General features: G+C 41.5%; 1 protein-coding gene across 2 annotated transcripts; it reads left to right on the forward strand.

Annotated features, from left to right (window-relative positions):
- The first annotated feature begins 1,060 nt into the window (after positions 1–1,060).
- daxx (death-domain associated protein) lies at positions 1,061–11,955 on the forward strand. Of its 2 annotated transcripts, none has more exons than XM_078266978.1 (11): positions 1,061–1,404; positions 2,146–2,410; positions 2,998–3,429; positions 4,418–4,549; positions 4,686–4,802; positions 5,575–5,806; positions 7,975–8,144; positions 8,684–8,873; positions 9,543–10,110; positions 10,930–11,065; positions 11,740–11,955. In XM_078266978.1, exons 2-11 carry the CDS (start codon positions 2,165–2,167, stop codon positions 11,797–11,799), a joined length of 2,283 nt encoding a protein of 760 aa, XP_078123104.1. In that variant the 5' UTR covers positions 1,061–1,404; positions 2,146–2,164; the 3' UTR covers positions 11,800–11,955. The 2 variants fall into 2 exon arrangements, with proteins under 2 accessions (XP_078123104.1, XP_078123103.1); XM_078266977.1 differs by lacking the exon at positions 1,061–1,404 and adding an exon at positions 1,668–1,792.
- The last annotated feature ends 2,015 nt before the right edge of the window (positions 11,956–13,970 follow it).

Consider the following 13,970-nt stretch of genomic DNA (forward strand, 5'->3'; position numbering starts at 1 on the left):
AAATGTGTGTTTGTGTGTCATGGTTTTACTCTCATTACATTTTGGTAGTAATGATTCTCTAACAGCCTGTAATGCAAAATTAAACTTAAATAAATATGTGAAGGAAGTTGGCACAAACAAAGCACATAGTTCTACTGCAGGAAAAAAAAAAAAAAAAGTTCTGAATGCATTTGAAGTGAAATAAAAACATTTTTAGAAACATGCTGCCTCCAGTTTGCCACATTGTTGGAAAATAACACTAAAATAATACCAGAATATAATTTTTTTTATAGCATTATGCGGAAAAGGTGTCTTCTTAGATTGATGTACTGTACATGGAAGTATTTACCAGACTGTAATGGCTGTGTGTTTTTTTTAACTTCTAAATGGTTCTAAATACAACTCTTCTTAATGACCATAATGCAAAGTTTGAGAGTAATAACATACAAAGGGACCACTGGTATAAACATACTCACACACACACAATTACACAAGATATACTATATACCGGTATATAATTAATATAAATGATCCTGATGTGGTAATGTTCAGGTTAGCTACTGTTATTGTGTACTGTCCGAATAGTTGGACAAATTGTGTTTTGATGCTTTGGCGAAATTGTTATTTCATGACAGAAGGTTTCTGGAATTGAACTGTATCTGATTATCAGACATAGTAAAACTCAAGCTAAGCGTGACTTCTGTTGTCATTCACAGAATAAAACGACATGGATAAAATAAAACTATGCACACAATTCTGAAAACTTGAAGCTCGTGTATCAACAACAAGACTCCAGACTATAGAAATATAATGAGATGCATTCTTTTGCTGTGCTCCAGACTGCTGAACGCGAACAAGTTCAATTCCACTGTTTTCACTCAAACTGAAATCTCAAAACTTGCCACTTTAATGTATATTTCTATGTTCTGGTCTCCAGTACAGTAGTAGGCGGTAATGCACCTATAATAGGGTTTGCCAGCCGCCGTTACAACCCAAAGAAAAAGAAGAGCAAGTCACCCAATGGCTAACGACATTACTGACTGTAAGCCATCTGTCAACCAATCAGAAGAGGCATTGGTGCTGATATGACTTTAGCGGGTACACTTTCGACAAAGAGGTTTCGGTCACCACTCGATAGCATAGCGAAGTTTAACAGCATCGTTTGGTAGACAGAAAGTCTGCGCGATTGAAAGTACGGGGTTAAACGGTACCGCGGATTTGTTTGTCTAGTAAGTTATGTCATAAAAAAACAACATGCGGGTTTTTCTTATGTCTCGTTATTTTCTTACTTCGCTTACTTTTCGGTCACAATGCTAACTAGCCAGCTAATGCTAACGTCAGCTAAGTAGAACATAATTTTAATGGTGCATCGTGGTGGAACATTATCCTCTCTTGTCGTCACGATAAGCAGCTGATAAACAAGAGGTGGGTATGTGTGAGTGAGTGCGCCATAATGTGTGATAGTGCAAACCTTACTTTCTTAACGATTGCTTTTGTCTAGCTAATTTGCCAACTGTAAGTTAATGTTACCCTATCTGTTAACGTTGCCAGAATCAGAAACAGGGTTTATTGCCACAATAAGTTTCACTTACGTGGCCTTTTTTACTTTTATCAAGCTTCGATCGTGTCGCTATTCCATTTCCCTTATTGATGCCTGCCTGTTAGTTTCATTTCTGAAACCACAGACATCATAACATGAATTAAGGAGCAGTATTAGATCATCATGGCTAAATTCCCAAGCATATGGCCGTGTTTCAGAGTGTTAATACCGGGGAGTAACATGTGTGGGAAGTATGGGAACTCTTGGTTTAACGTAAGTAATACTAGAAATAATATCGTTACTTAAGTAACTTTACTGTACTTAAATACAAGTTGAGGTGCATGTATTGAGTATTTCAATGATATGCTACTTTACACTTCATCTTGAAATCCAATATTGTTTCTTTTTACTCCACTACATTTAATGACAGCTTTAGTTACCAGTAGATTTAGATTATTAAAACAAAATATTAGTGGTTGGTCATCATTGAACACACAGCATCACTCATGTTTCACCAGAACACTGCCAATTTCATATTGTTAGATTTCCTACTGCTTCTTTGACATCTTGATCTTTCAGTTCAGGCCTGATCGACATTCTCCCCGTTTGTATTTTTCTGAAAGCAGAAAGCACCATCGTTTTTGGATGGCAGTTGCCCCTTCCTGGATGGCGGATAAGATCATAGTCCTTGATGATGACGACGAAGAGGAGAGTCATCAACCCTCCTGTGCTGCCTCCACCTCCGCCTCGTCCTCTAAGCATCAAGCCAAACATGTCTCACCGATCAAAGCTCCACAGCCTGCCCCTACCCACATTACCCAGTCCCCTTTTGCCTCAGCGAAGAAGCTGACTCATGTTCTGCAGGCAGAGAATCAAAAGTTGTTCGCTGAGGTGAGCTTATATTAAGGGGCGTGTTTTTGTACTCTTCAAAAAGATTATTATTTAGAAATATGACGAAATTATAGTTGGTTTTCTGCTGAAACACTGGTTAAACACTAGACAAAATATACATGTCCAAAGTATATTTTCCTTTGGCTGGTAGCTTTGTTATTTTCTGTATGACATCAAAATGAATATACACGCTGGAATTAAAAGCTTTGTTTTGAAGAAGTCATGAAACTATTCCAGTGTGCTAATACCTTTTGCGCTCCATTACATTGATATTTGTACCCAGCAGCACCTGACCCCATAAAGTATTTGTAGATGTGCACACGTACATGTTAACTATTGACAATGGTCATAATACCAGAGAGTTGTAATTATATTGACAATACATTGTAACTGGGTGTGAACTGGAAACACCTGAATCACTGTGTGTGTTTGTGTTTGTTTGTTTGTTTGTTTGTGTGTGTGTGTGTGTGTGTGTGTGTGTGTGTGTGTGTGTGTGTGTGTGTGTACTTATTATTATTTGGTTGTCTCCCTGTGTCCCAGCTCTGTCACCTTGCCTTCTCATCCTCCGTGTTTTCTTTTTCTCCTAGTTTGTGGAACACTGCTCAGCTCTCACCCAGACGTGCCCCGAGGTCTTGACCTTCCTCCAAACCAAACACACCAAGGCCTCCCCTGACTATCTGACATCCGTGGAATTCAGGAACACCTTGGGGCGATGTTTGACTCGCGCCCAAGCCAACCATTCCAAAACCTTTGTCTATATCAGTGAACTGTGCACTGCACTCAAGCAGCATGCAGCCAAGCGGAGGCTGACCCTCACCAAGGTTAACCCCGGGCCCTCTACCTCATCATCAAGTTCTGTCTTTGTTGCGCTCAAAGGGGAAGACAAGGCTGAAGTTAAGAGGGATGAGGAAGAGGAAGGAGTGAATACGACAGCGGAGGATAAGCCTTCCACCTCAGGGCTGCAGGATGGCATTAATGAGGAAGCAGAGAAAAAGGCAAAGAGGGCATCCAGGAAACAGGTAAGTGTTGAACACTACTAAATGTGATTAGTATTGTTTTTGGCTGATAATGATCTTTAAATAACGCTGCTGATTCTTATAATTAAAACTGTTATTTGTATGTCACTTTTCTAAAGTTCCCTCAGTGTTAATTAGGGATGTAACAGTATGACAATTTAACCTCACGGTTATAGTGACCAAAATTATCCCGGTTTTCGGTATTATCGCGGCATTTTTAAAAGTGTGTTCAATATGTTCAGAAAGCACTGATAGGCCAACACTAGCTGACATAGTTTCAAAAAAGTGTAACAGTGTTTATTATATTACAAAAGTATAGGCAAAACCTTATCAAAAGTGCAACTTTTAACATCAAAGGTGTCATCTCCTCCTTCCGCTATGATTCCAACTTCAGGAAACGCACGTTGGAGGCTACGCCGTGCGCCTGCGCGGCAACTTCAGGAGACTCGGATGAAGCTGGGAAGGATTAAACACGCGGTTTCCACCGCGATAATGATATTTTTAAATGAAAACGGCAATTGTTATCGTCAACATTTTTATCGTGGTTTACCATTCCACCGGTAATCGTTACATCCCTAGTGTTAATTAAGTGTTCAGGCTCCACAAACGGCAACAAAAACAAACTGCGTCAACCTGCACCACGAAACCTAACAAACAGTGTTCCAGCCAGTAACCGACAAGGATGATTTGGGGGTGGGGGTTGGGGGGTTAGTGCACGGAAGGGAGGGGGATGGGATGGGATGAGGAGGAGGGAGGGACGAGCTAGTCTCCATTTTGTTTGACAATACTTCGAACGTCAACAAGAAGTGACATCAGTCAACATCGCTTAGAGCACCTTTAACCCATTACGACTCATTTTTGTATAATTTTTGACGTACAACTTAAGACTGTAAAGAACAACCAGGGTTATTATACGCCTAAACTTATCTCTCTAGGCAAACACGCCTAACCCTTCATGTCTTTTCTCAACTTGCTCCTCAATTTCTCACAGATAGCGTACCTGGAGAACCTACTGAAGGTGTACAATGACGAGATCTGCCGCCTGCAGCAGGCTGAGCTGAGTTTAGACGACCTGGGAACTGAGGACTCCCTATACATCCAGGAACACAAGCTCAAACGCAAGGTTAGACTGGAATCTGATGCAGCGTGGGGCTCCACTGGTTATAAACACTGCCCAAAGCTGTAAAAACAACCATTATGCCAGTTTGTGTGACACCTAGTCACACCTCTTCTTTTGCCCTATCCTTCTCTTCTTCCAGATGATGAAGATTTATGAAAAGCTGTGTGAACTGAAGAACTGCAGCACGCTAACAGGCCGAGTCATTGAGCAGAAGATCCACTACAACAGCACTCGTTATCCTGAGATCAACAGGAAGGTGAGCTAGTTGTTTGAACTGTTTGTGTCCTGGGAAGTAACAAGCTGGCTAAAACTTTGTGTTTACTAATCGTGTGACTGGGTGGTTTTATCTAAGCCCTGCTCCAAACTCCAGAACTAACTGCACGTCTGACTCTCAACATGAACACAAGATTACAATAATTATACAATTACAATATAATTCCTGTAGGGTTACTGTAACCCCATATAAATATATATCATAGTAGATATAAGTATTGTCCTCTAACCCTCTCAGGCATATCATGAGCACTTCTTGGTGTGGAGTAGTGTTGTCAAAAATATCAATATTGCGATACATACATATTATGAAACGGTTTACATCCTCATTGTCTGCACTATCGTTACTCTCTTCTCTCCAACATCGAGTTCACACACACACACACACACACACACACACACACACACACACACACACACTGCTTCAGTGCCCACATAGCACCGCCACCTCTCACTCACTCACAGTGCTGTCCGTTCGTCTCATATGCTTGAATATAATAAAATGCAGGTTTTGTTATGGTGTTAGCTAATTTATCTTTAATGAAATCAAAAGATTTTAAGCTCCATGTTGGTGTCAATCTTGCCCCTTGGTATTGAATGTTAATTTTCTAACCTTGATCTCGCATGAACCGGATTATTAGAACTTTTTATTCAGGTTTACAAAAACACCCAGAGCACAGTACAAACTTGTTTATGTGGGGGAATTTGATATGATCCTGATATTTCCTATATCCCACATTCCTTCCTCGTGTCAGATTGAGCGTTTCATCAACAGTCCTGAGGCGCTGAGGAACCCTCCAGATTACCCAGACATCCTCCAGCAGGTGCTGCGTGCCAATGAGCGCTACAATCTGTCCCTGAGCCGAAAACAGTTGAACCAGTACGCCCAGGAGGCTTTCAGGGAGACCGGGAGCAAAATCCAGGAGAGACGTCACCTAGACCTGGTGTACAACTTTGGCTCGCGCCTCACTGACTCCTACAAGCCTGGTAAGGCCGCGTTCAGACTGCCTGAGTCAGCCGTCCGACGGTCCGGCAAAAACACAGGGCTTTCCATTCATTTTAAATTGGGGAAGTGCATTTAGGCTGCGGCCGGGGGTTGCCGCATGGAGGACACTCAAAAAACCACAGCGGGCCTATGGCGAAAAGTTGAGACCGACTCAACTTCTGGAGAAATGCAACCCCACGGCACGCTGCGGTGACCAATCATGTAACCAGAGATCAGACTTGTATTTGTGTTTTGAGCTATGGTTTGAGGCGGTGTGAGAATCCCGTACAGTAAACAGGAAACATCACTGCCTCTATCGCTGCCACACAAAAGTTTAAAACACTATGAAGGTAAAAAACGAAACACAAGCACTGAACTGCCCGAGAGTTTGTGTAATAGCTGAATGTTTCCTGCAACAACAAAGCACTCGCTATGTCTCGCTCGTCTCTTTTCTTTCTCTCTCTCCTGTGAAATAAAGCTGCGGTCGGAAACGTATTTATCTATAAACGATCTGACGGAAAACAGTAATTGTGAAATATTAAGTCTACTTGTGCTTTGTTGGGGGGGGGTGTTAAATAACACAACAGAACAAACGGGCCGTTTAATAGATAATCCCCCGCCGCACAACCCTGCGGAAAATCACCAGACCGTTGGTCTGAGATATTAAGGTTATCAACACAAATGCATAGTTGGTACACCAAAAAGAAACCTCTATTTTTTTCTGGTTTGAACATACGAGAACAGACCTTTTTAAGGTCAGTTATTTAAGGGTTTAAAAGTGTTTATAGTTGACCCTTTTTTTTTGCCTGTCATACATTTAAAACTGCAATTACTTCCAACTAATAGAAACAACAATTTAACACAGAATCATACCAAAAAGATTTTCAACAGAGAGAGATGCTGTAGGCTGAAACTGCAGCTACTCATTTTTAGTTCCTCACTGTGCCATAAATTACTTTTATATAAATGCAATGATTAACAACCCTTCTTCACTTAAGTCATTGGCTCTCTTATTTAACCAACTTTTGGATACTTTCGGGTAGTATACAAAAGCCTGTATACAAAAATGTAAAAAATGATGTAACATAACTGTTAAAGGTCCAATATGTAATACTTACAGCTAGCGTTTAAAATAGTTATTGCAGTCCAAATTCAAAATACTGGACAGAGTCGTCTCCCCCGCCCCCTCCTCCCCAGACTCGAATTTCACGGAGGTTGCCAGGTTGAGAACACAGCATCCATGTTGCCAGACGCTAGTCTCACATAGTCAGACGTTACTCCACAGCACAGCGGAGTAGCTAACGTTAGATGCTGGCTATGTTGACGGTCATAAAAGCCTGTGCTCACGCGGAGCTCTGTACACGACTGACAACCACCCATTCTCGGCTTCAAATTACGGCAGCAGCCGCTAAAACATCATCACCTCGCCGTCCTTTCTACCTGACTGACAGCCACACTTCTTCGGCTTAAAATTACGACAACAGCCGCTAAAAACACAACTACCCCCCTGTCCTCTCTACCCAACTGGCAAACTCACTTTCTCTGACTAAAATTCTGGCAAACACCACTAAAAACACCCCTACCTCGCTGTCCTCCCTCCCGAATGACAAGACACCTTCTTGGCTTAAAATTATGGCAACAGCCGCTAAAAACATCACTACCTCCCCGTCCTCTCTACCCCACTGACAGACACACTTCCTCGGCTTAAAATTACGGAAACAACCTCTAAAAACAGCAAAACTCCCGGTCCTCTCTACAGATTTACAGCCACCCTTTCTTGGCCTAAAATTACGTTTGTTGACAGGCTACACGTTGTAAACCGCCGTGGCTCACTTGCCTGGTCCTCCGGTAACGTTAGCAGTTAGCAGGGTTAGCCTGGCGGCGTTAGTCAGGATCACTTTACTTGCTGTCAAATGTTTTTGCGAGTAACTAACTCAAGTAACGTTGCTCTATAAAATTCAATGCGAGTACACAAATGTTGAAATGACTGAAAACGCTTGTCCCTTGTAGCTGTGATAACCCCGGCAAGCCGGCCCGGCTGTCAGAATGGGCAGCTGATACCAACACACAGGCCAAAACACAGACAGACATTCCCTCGGGAATTTAGTGATATCACTTTTTCTTTTACTCACTCTTTGCTCTCCTCTCTTTTCTCCACCACCCTCTAAAGCCACGGACCCGGCTCTGGTGGACCCGTCACTGCTGCGAAAGCTTCGGGGGAATAGAGAAGTGGCTCTGTCCCGTCTGGAAGAGGTCATCACTAAGTTTGCCGTCAAACAAGATGACACGGAGGAGCACGAACGGGCCAAACGACTGGAGAAAGACAGCAAGGAGAAAGAGGTATGAGAGGAAAGCCATCACAGGCATCTTCTGCTTTCAGCACATTTCATGTTTTTGGGTTTCTTATTCCTGTATGAATCTGTCTTAAATGACAGATCTTTCACTCGAAACATTCTTCCACCGTAGTGGCAGAATAGTTTGATCCATCTGAGCTTTTCAACTGCATTCCCTCTCAACAATATTGTATAATTTATATATAAATCATACCTCTCAGAAATAAATGTAAACCAGTAGCTGCCTTGAAGATGAAGGAAAAACACGATAGGAAAAAAAGAAACAATAATTTTTTGGAAAATGGTCAGCTGTTGGATAAAACTCGTACAACTTTTTTTTTTTCTCTCCTGGAAAACAGGAAATTGAAGTGCAGCATTATTTAGTTCCACCTAACACCAGAACGTGATGTATGCTATGAATATTAATGTATGACCTGACCTGTTATTTAGTTTCTTCTTTTTTCGTTCTTGTTCCATTTTTCACACTCTCTCCCTCTCTCCCTGGCTATCCGCTCCTGTCCGACCTTCCCGCGCCGTATTTTCCAGGCGCACAAATCAGAAAGTGGAGAAGGAAAAAAAGTGGTGAACGGAGTGGCGGAGGAGGAGGAGGAGGAGGAAGAAGAAGAAGAAGAAGAAGAAGAAGAAGAAGAGGAGGAGGATGACGATGAAGAAGATGAATCATCAGACCCAGACATCGAGGAAGAAATCCAGGCCAGCACGCAGCAGGATGGACTAGGTCAGAGCAGAGTTAATCATTCTTTTTTTTTTTTATTTCTTTGATGGTAAATCTAGTGTTGGTTTTCCTGCCCCTGGTAAAAAATGTCAGCACGTTTCTAAAACATATTTTGGTTTAGTTTTGAACATATGATTCTCTAGATGGTATTGGGTTATTAAGAGTCTTATTTAGAACGTCTCCATTGGTGGTGATGATGAGTATCTCCTGGGCAGTTCTGTTGCATATTAGGGCTGCACGATATGAGGAAAATATCTAATTGCGATTATTTTGACTGATATTGCGATATGATTCACGATATTGGAGGGAATGATCATTTTTGTATCATTATTCTCATTTTCATTGAAAAATATATTTTTTTAAAATTGCGAGGATCTGTACCAAACAAAGATTTTTTTCTTTAGTCTGTAGGATACGATTTGTAGGCCCGGATGTCTCTGCAGCACCACAATACTTTATTTTAGAATGGTTTGGCACATATTTTGCCTTTACCCAATATTGCACCCCCCCTGCGATTTGGATATCGCTCTAGTTCATATTGCGATTTCGATAAAATTGCGATTAATTGTGCTGCCCTACTGCATATATTCATTATGAGTTATGCGGTTGCAGTTTCTCTCACTTGATCGTTAAAATCATTCATTCGTTGCATTAATTTCCCCCTTTCTATAGACGATGATGAGAACAATGAAGACGACAGCAACGAGGCGGAACCAGCATGTGACGGTACCAACAAGGAGGATCAGACGGATCAGCAGACGAGAAGCGTGTCTCCAGGGGAAGAAGGAAGCGCCAAAGATGAGGACGAGGAGCCAGTCACAAGTGGACTCAGTCCTCTTTCTGATGACAGCGAGTCTCTAATCCCTCCGCTGTCGGCCCTGCCCTCCCCTAGACAGAGCCCCAGCCAATCAGAGCCAGTGCAGACAGACAGCCAGACGCCGTTGTCTAACGGTAAACCTGCAGGATCAGAGGAGCCCGTGGATTCCTCCAATCATGTTCCAGTCGTGCTGGTAAGCACCAGCAACGTTGCTAAGGACTCTGCCGCCGCCGTCTCCGCAGCAGCGGCCAACGGAGTGTCTTTGCCCCTGTCGCCAGTCGTCGTAGAAAACTGTGACACACAAACTACCAATGGAACGTCGTCCTCGCCGTCGCCCAGCCCCAAGGCCACGAGGAGCAGGAAGAGGAAGAGGGGGGAAGTAACGCCAGGGAACTCCCGAAAGCACACACTCATCCATGACAGGTACTGTAAGGCTTTGTTGGCTGCATGACAATACGTAACATACATTTATAAGATATTGTGATGGCAATATGAGTAATGCAAACAGGGTCTAAAATTAACTTTGTGGTCTAGCTACTAATGGCTGGTAAACTGAAAAAAATCAGCCAAAATATTTTTCAACCAGCTTCAAAACTGTAGGATAAAAAATGAACACAAAGAAATGAGCAGTCGCTGTTTAGGTAGTAGCCCAGGCAAACACCGCAGTGTATTGTGTGATGTAGCAGAATGGAGGGAATGAGGAAACAAGGATTTGTTCGGTAATCAGCGACTAGCCAGATAACTACTTATTTACTTATTACATTACTTATTATATAACTACTTATTTATTTTATAGAGCAAAAACAATCCCTTCACAATTTAACGAAACCAGACATCTGTATTTTTTTTATTTCCACCAAATTATGTACTTTTGGTTCTCTTTTTAGTTTGGTTTCAGCACCCTCAACCTAGTGCTGTGTGCACGTACTCTGACACGCAAAGACTGAAAGGTTGATTTAAAGTTTCTTTAACTTAGTCTGGTACTCCTTAGTCAAGAAATGGCAAATCCAAATTTTAAATACCACTCTAAAACAATTCTAGGTCGAGGCTCATATAAAATGTTAGTTAAAGCCATAGTACACTTTGATTAATAGTTCTGTTGCTTTGGATACATTTTAAAGTTGTTTGTACCATATTCGGTTTTTGTTGATTTTTTTTTTTTCTATCTCTTATATTCTCTTCCCAATTCTTTCTCCCTCCACCCCACTCTGCATCCAACCATTGTCCCCCCCGCCCCCTCAGTGAGGTGGATATCTCTCTGGAAATGGGCGTTTTCAGCTGCGATTCTCCGCAGCAGGCAGAGTCGACACGAGCAGACACACCAACCCAGGAAATAGTCAGTAGCTCACAGTCGACACCGCCTCCAAAGAAAAACAAGGTGGGGGCACAGAGAAAAAGGAATTTTGGGTATAAATGGCATATTTCCGCACATAGGGACAACTTTTTAAAACCTAAATCTGGTCATTTCAGGTGTGCAGATCCTGACTTTACAATTGTGTCAATTTGTAAAATCGTACCTCTTAATTAGTTAGACTTGATCTAGTGTACAACCTTGTGTATCCTGTTACAATGTATTTAACTGAATAATATTAATAAAATATATAATTCCTCAGGTTGTTGACACAGTATGTTATACAGGTGTTTCTACACTAACTACATTAGCTAATGTGATTTTCCGTAAGAATCTTATCTTGCATCACATTGTCACTTGAGGCTCTTTTTTTTTACTGATTTCTCACCCAAAAAATACCCCTCCTTTTTGTTTGTTTTTAAAGAGAAACAAATCAGTTTAAACTGATGTTCACGCAGATTTGATTTTCCTGTCGACCCAAAACTTGTTTCCTGCTACAAGTAGACGTTCTCCACCAAAGTTTACAGCAAATAAGGAGCTTTTTCACAGCGAGGACAGCTCGGAATATGCTTCCTTTTGGAAGAAAAAAAACAGAATTGGAGATAAAATGTGTTTCAGCCAATGATTGTGCTCCAGACTGCCTCAAATTAAGAATAAAATTAAATGTGTGTGTGTGTGTGTGTGTGTGTGTGTGTGTGTAGGTCAACGTGGCCACCCAGTGTGACCCTGATGAGATCATCGTCCTGTCAGACTCAGAATAACCTTTTTACCTCTGACCTACTCACTGAACTCCGAGACTCTTCCACGTCTCTCCTGGATTCTGGGACAGGTCTCCTGAGAGGACGCGTTTCTAAAGGACTGTCTTTGTCTGCTGGCTTGTAAGAAGAAGGGGGAAAAAAAGTGTCAATACTTTTTTTTCTTTTCTCCAAACAATTGTGAAATTTCTGTTATAAATATGATCTTAACAGTAAATGATTTTTCCAAAATACAATGCTATTCTTGGCTGTGGAAGACAGGAACAACTATGAATTTAGTACCTCATGTCAATTGATTTATATATATAAATATATATATATAAAATTTAATTTTTCTTTTGGGAAAATCAAGGACTCTTCTTCTTCTGCTGTGTTCCCTAGAGAATACAGCTGTCCTTTAGTCTGACCAGAGAAACGTTGGCTGATGTTGACCTCGGAAGTCTCTCTCTTTGCGGTAAAGATGACTATGGGACGATCCCAGCAGGCAAACGCTCTGTCGCCGTGTTTTCCTGCCTTCAGTGCAACGTTTCAGTTGGTCATAGCATTGAAATGAGTTTTTTTTGCTTCTCCGAACGCAGAGCTAAAAACACTTATTTTGGGGTGACTGTCCCTCAACTTGAACTTGTGTTAGTGTGATTTAGGTAAGAATCCAGTGCCTGAAAACATGTACTGTGCAGCCCGACGCGTGGCCCAGACGGGGGAGCTTTGTTTTCACAGACACTCGACTTGGCAAGGGCTTCGTTAGCTCACTGCCAGTTTGTTTACATTTCTATATTATAGATGCATTTCTTTTCATAAAGGAGAGAGTGGAGGTAGTGGTTTGTATAAAGGTATTTTGAGAGGACTTTGTTTTACTCTCTATTTATGATGCATTGATGCTGAGCTGTGCGGTGGTTTGTACTCCGCTGTCAGCAAGATGTGTGGACCGCAGCAGTGACATTGGAGCCTGATGTTTTTTAATGTTTTCTTTTTATGTTTCCCCTCAAAACGTATTTCTATTTTCAGGTTTCTAATAAAGTACGTTTCTATTTTTTATTCAGACTTTTGTCAGCTGCGGGATAGCTGGATAGTTTTCCAGATAGCTAAAAAGAGAGAGAGAGAGAACGGAAGTTAGGATTGAAGTAGCTCGTTCAATGCATCTCAAACAGAGTTGTGTCCCAATGACACTGACCTTTGCCTCTGCCCGGCTACAATAACTACTTTTATTTACCCCACAGTTTAAGCCTAGCCCAAATCACAACTCCCCACAGTAATTATTTGTGTAAATCCAAACAAAAGTCAAACCATAAATGCCATTTTCTTTTGTTTAACCAAACCTGGCCGAGTTAAGGATCCTGAACACCTGAGTGTAATGACTAGAAGGAAATGTTAGTCTGACCTGCAATGATTCACTTTGATACAAAATATGTTCCAGAGTTGTTGGGGCAGCTATTACATTTCTGTCCCCTCCTGTCGATACACTGCATGTTCAGATACATTTAGCATTAGTTATAATTTATTTAGAATAAAGTTTATTTTTTCTAGTTGTTAAATATAGTGTTGCACTTAAGATCTTCAGCATTTGAGTTTATTTGTGTGACGAGCAGTATGTAATGCGTCCTTTATTCAGTCCTTCCAGAAAAATGCGGAGTTTTTTTTTGTGATTGTTGCAGGCAAAAATCCTTGATTATGCGGCACATTTTCTTAAAAAATGCGATGGAATATGCAGGATATTTATGTAATTTTATGCGATGAAATTGCGGGAACTTTCAAAAACTGCGGTTTCATCGTGGCTTCATCGCGGGGTTTGCAGCTTTTCAATGATGTTCACGTCGCGTAATTACGTCGCTTCATAACGTCACTTCATAACGTTCCCATGGCAACGGGAAAATGGCTGCTCTTGTGTGAAGTAAACGCAACATTTTTCAACTTTCTGCTAAGATATATGTGACTTTTTTGCAATGTAAATGCGGGGATTATGAAATCATGCAAGCCCCGCATATTCTGCGCAGAAATCAGCAATTTATGCGGCGAAAGTGCAGCGTATTTGGAAAAAAAAACGGCCCCCGCATAAATATGCGGACTTTGGCTGATTATGCATTGAACTATGCGATCGCATAACCACGTTTTTCTGGAGGGATTGTTTATTATAACTAGTTGTCTGGCTGGTCCCTCTGTAATTGAGCACTGTTACAGTT

The sequence above is a fragment of the Sander vitreus genome, chromosome 14 (assembly GCF_031162955.1).
Source record: "Sander vitreus isolate 19-12246 chromosome 14, sanVit1, whole genome shotgun sequence".
Classification (NCBI taxonomy): Eukaryota; Metazoa; Chordata; class Actinopteri; order Perciformes; family Percidae; genus Sander; species Sander vitreus.

What these genes read in the sequence shown, in the direction of transcription:
- daxx (XM_078266977.1), top strand. Translation starts at nt 1,773, where the DNA reads ATGGGAACTCTTGGTTTAAC. An exon ending in CACTGACTCCTACAAGCCTG is followed by an intron (nt 5,807 to 7,974) that starts GTAAGGCCGCGT and finishes CACCCTCTAAAG; the next exon opens with CCACGGACCCGGCTCTGGTG. An exon ending in CGCCTCCAAAGAAAAACAAG is followed by an intron (nt 11,066 to 11,739) that starts GTGGGGGCACAG and finishes GTGTGTGTGTAG; the next exon opens with GTCAACGTGGCCACCCAGTG.